Below are 2512 nucleotides of genomic sequence, written 5' to 3'. Positions count from 1 at the left end.
GATATTATTTACAGAGTCTGAGATAAGAGCACAAACTAAAATTATCTTCATATGGTTTCAAAAACACTTATTTTTCTCTAAAATAACCTACTAAAATTAAAAAGCATAATACAAAACTAGTAATCAGCAGTTTAAAATGTATTTACAATAGTAATTAAAAAATAATTTTTCACTTTCACTTTAATAAAAATAAAACTATTACAATTCAATTTTCGATGTCCACCTCGTGGTTAAGATAACTAATATCGCTCTCAATGCAGGCTGAGTCTAAAATAAATATATATAACTTTCAAAGTCATCAGTACCGTTTTTATAGCATCCATATATATGCATTAATATACAATTTTTTTTCTCTTTCTGACTTACATCACTCTGTTTAACAGGCTCTAGGCTCATCCACCTCACTAGAACTGTCTCAAATGTGTTTTTCTATGGCTGAGAAATATTCCATTGTATATAAGTATGACAACTTCTTTATCTTTTCATCTGTTGATGTACCCTTTTTGCAGGGCAAAAATAGAGACACAGACATAGAGAACAGATTTTGGACACAGTAGGGGAGGGAGAGAGTGGGAAAAATTGAGAGAGTAGCACTGAAACATATGCTTTACCGTATGTAAAATAGATAGCTAGTGGGAAGTTGCTGTATGATGCAGGGAGGTCAACACGGAGCTCTGTGACAACCTAGAGGAATGGGGGGAAGACTCAAAAGGAGGGGACATATGTATACTCTGGCTGATTTACATCATTGTGTGGCAAAAGCCAACACAATATTGTAAAGCAATTATCCTACAGTTAGAAATAAATTAATTAAAAAATAATACTGTTTAATACAGCAAAGTGTTCCAGCCATTAGAAGCAACTTCTGATCATGCTGATTCATGAGGACCCTTCAGAACCATAAGTAAGTGCATAAGAGAAGCAAAAGCTGCATCCTCAGCACTTCTGGGAAACAGTATTTCATTAAGGAAGAACTACTGCATCCATACCATGTGAGAGAAGGATGGGGCTATATAATTAATTTTTGCTTTCTTTTTCCTAAAATTCTCCCAAATTCCTAATCAGGGTCTGCCTTCTCCTAAATGTTCTCAGAAAATGTTCCTCAAATCATAAAATAATGATCTTTCTATTTCCTTCTCTCACTCTACCCCTGCCAGCACATTCTGAGTTGGCTGCAGTGAGTGGGAGGGTGGGGCATCCTGTCAGTGTCACCTGAGCAGGATTTGTTGGGTGAGCTGATTGGCTGCAGGAGCAGGAACGACTTACGACACTCACTCCCTCGGGGTTTAGTTAAGTGTCTTACAGTGAAAATGTCCCAACAAGAAGAGGAAGCATCATGAAGAGGCTAGCAGGCACTGTGCTGGGGCTTTTGTTTGCCCAGGTTTGCTGTGAGTTGGGGCTGCCCCACAGGGGATCTGAAGGAATGAGGAACTGCTCTATTGTTGAGGGAGGGAGAGGAGCTGACAAGTCCTGCAGACTTTTTATCCTTCTCATCATCTGTGGGGATGAGGGCATTTTCAGGGTTTAGTAGGAGTTACAGTGACCCTCACTAGTGACTGTTTCTCTTTCCTCATCAGGTGTGCAAGGGGTGGATATGGAGCAGAGTCCCCCAGCCCTGAGTCTCCAGGAGGGAGCCAGCTACACGCTTCAGTGTAATTTTTCCACTTTCCCACAGAGTGTGAGTTGGTATCTTCAGAACCCTGGGGGCTGCATCATCCACCTGTTTTACATTCCTTCAGGGACAAAGAAGGATGGAAGATTAAATGCCACGACAGTTCCTAAAGAAGGCAGCAGCTCACTGTACATTTCCTCTTCACAGACCACAGACTCAGGCACTTACTTCTGTGCTGTGCAGCACAGTGCTCCCCAGGCACCTGCAGCCTCTACACAAACCCTCCGTGGGGCTCAGCCCCTCCTCCAGCCACAGTCACGCTTTGAGGCGACCACAGGGCATCTGCAGTGCTTAATGTTACTCACCTACATCAGTACAGTTTTAATCACAGACACCTTTTGGCCCTACAGATTATGGACTTTGGTCTTTATCTTTCCTTCTCAACATATATCTGCTTCTGCACTAGAAACTTCTAACTGGGAACTAGCAGAGTAGTTGATAAGAGGATAGAATTAAAATAAGTATTTAACCACAGCTTCCCAGTGGTAAAGAATTTGCCAACCAAATTGGAGATGCAGAAGACATGGGTTTGATCCCGGGGTTGGCAACATCTTCTGGAGGAGGAAATGGTAACCCATTCCAGTATTCTTGGGAAACATTGGGAAATCTCATGGATGGAGGAGCCTGGCGGGCTCCAGTCCATGGGGTCTCAAAGAGTGGGACTGACTGAGTGACTAAGTACACATGGTGAACTCAAAAATGTTAAAAAGTGAAAGGAATGAAATGAAATCACTCCAATAAAGATATTCTCGAGTTTGTGAGAGGGTGGGGCCTACTGAAAGAATTAAAGCAGATATGAACTTAGAGTTCTAGCTGGCTGAGAAGAGCAGAAGAGGAACT

The 2512-nt window shown here is 41.8% G+C and overlaps 1 gene segment (V, D, J or C); it reads left to right on the top strand.

Moving 5' to 3' along the window:
• The first annotated feature begins 1255 nt into the window (after positions 1 to 1255).
• On the top strand, positions 1256 to 2107 carry LOC104984432. The segment is given in 2 exon segments: positions 1256 to 1388; positions 1578 to 2107. Coding segments are annotated over 2 exon segments (582 nt in total).
• The last annotated feature ends 405 nt before the right edge of the window (positions 2108 to 2512 follow it).

The sequence above is a fragment of the Bison bison genome, unplaced genomic scaffold (genome assembly GCF_000754665.1).
Source record: "Bison bison bison isolate TAMUID 2011002044 unplaced genomic scaffold, Bison_UMD1.0 scf7180017864025, whole genome shotgun sequence".
Lineage (NCBI taxonomy): Eukaryota > Metazoa > Chordata > Mammalia > Artiodactyla > Bovidae > Bison > Bison bison.
This window is presented reverse-complemented; position numbering and strand designations above follow the sequence as displayed.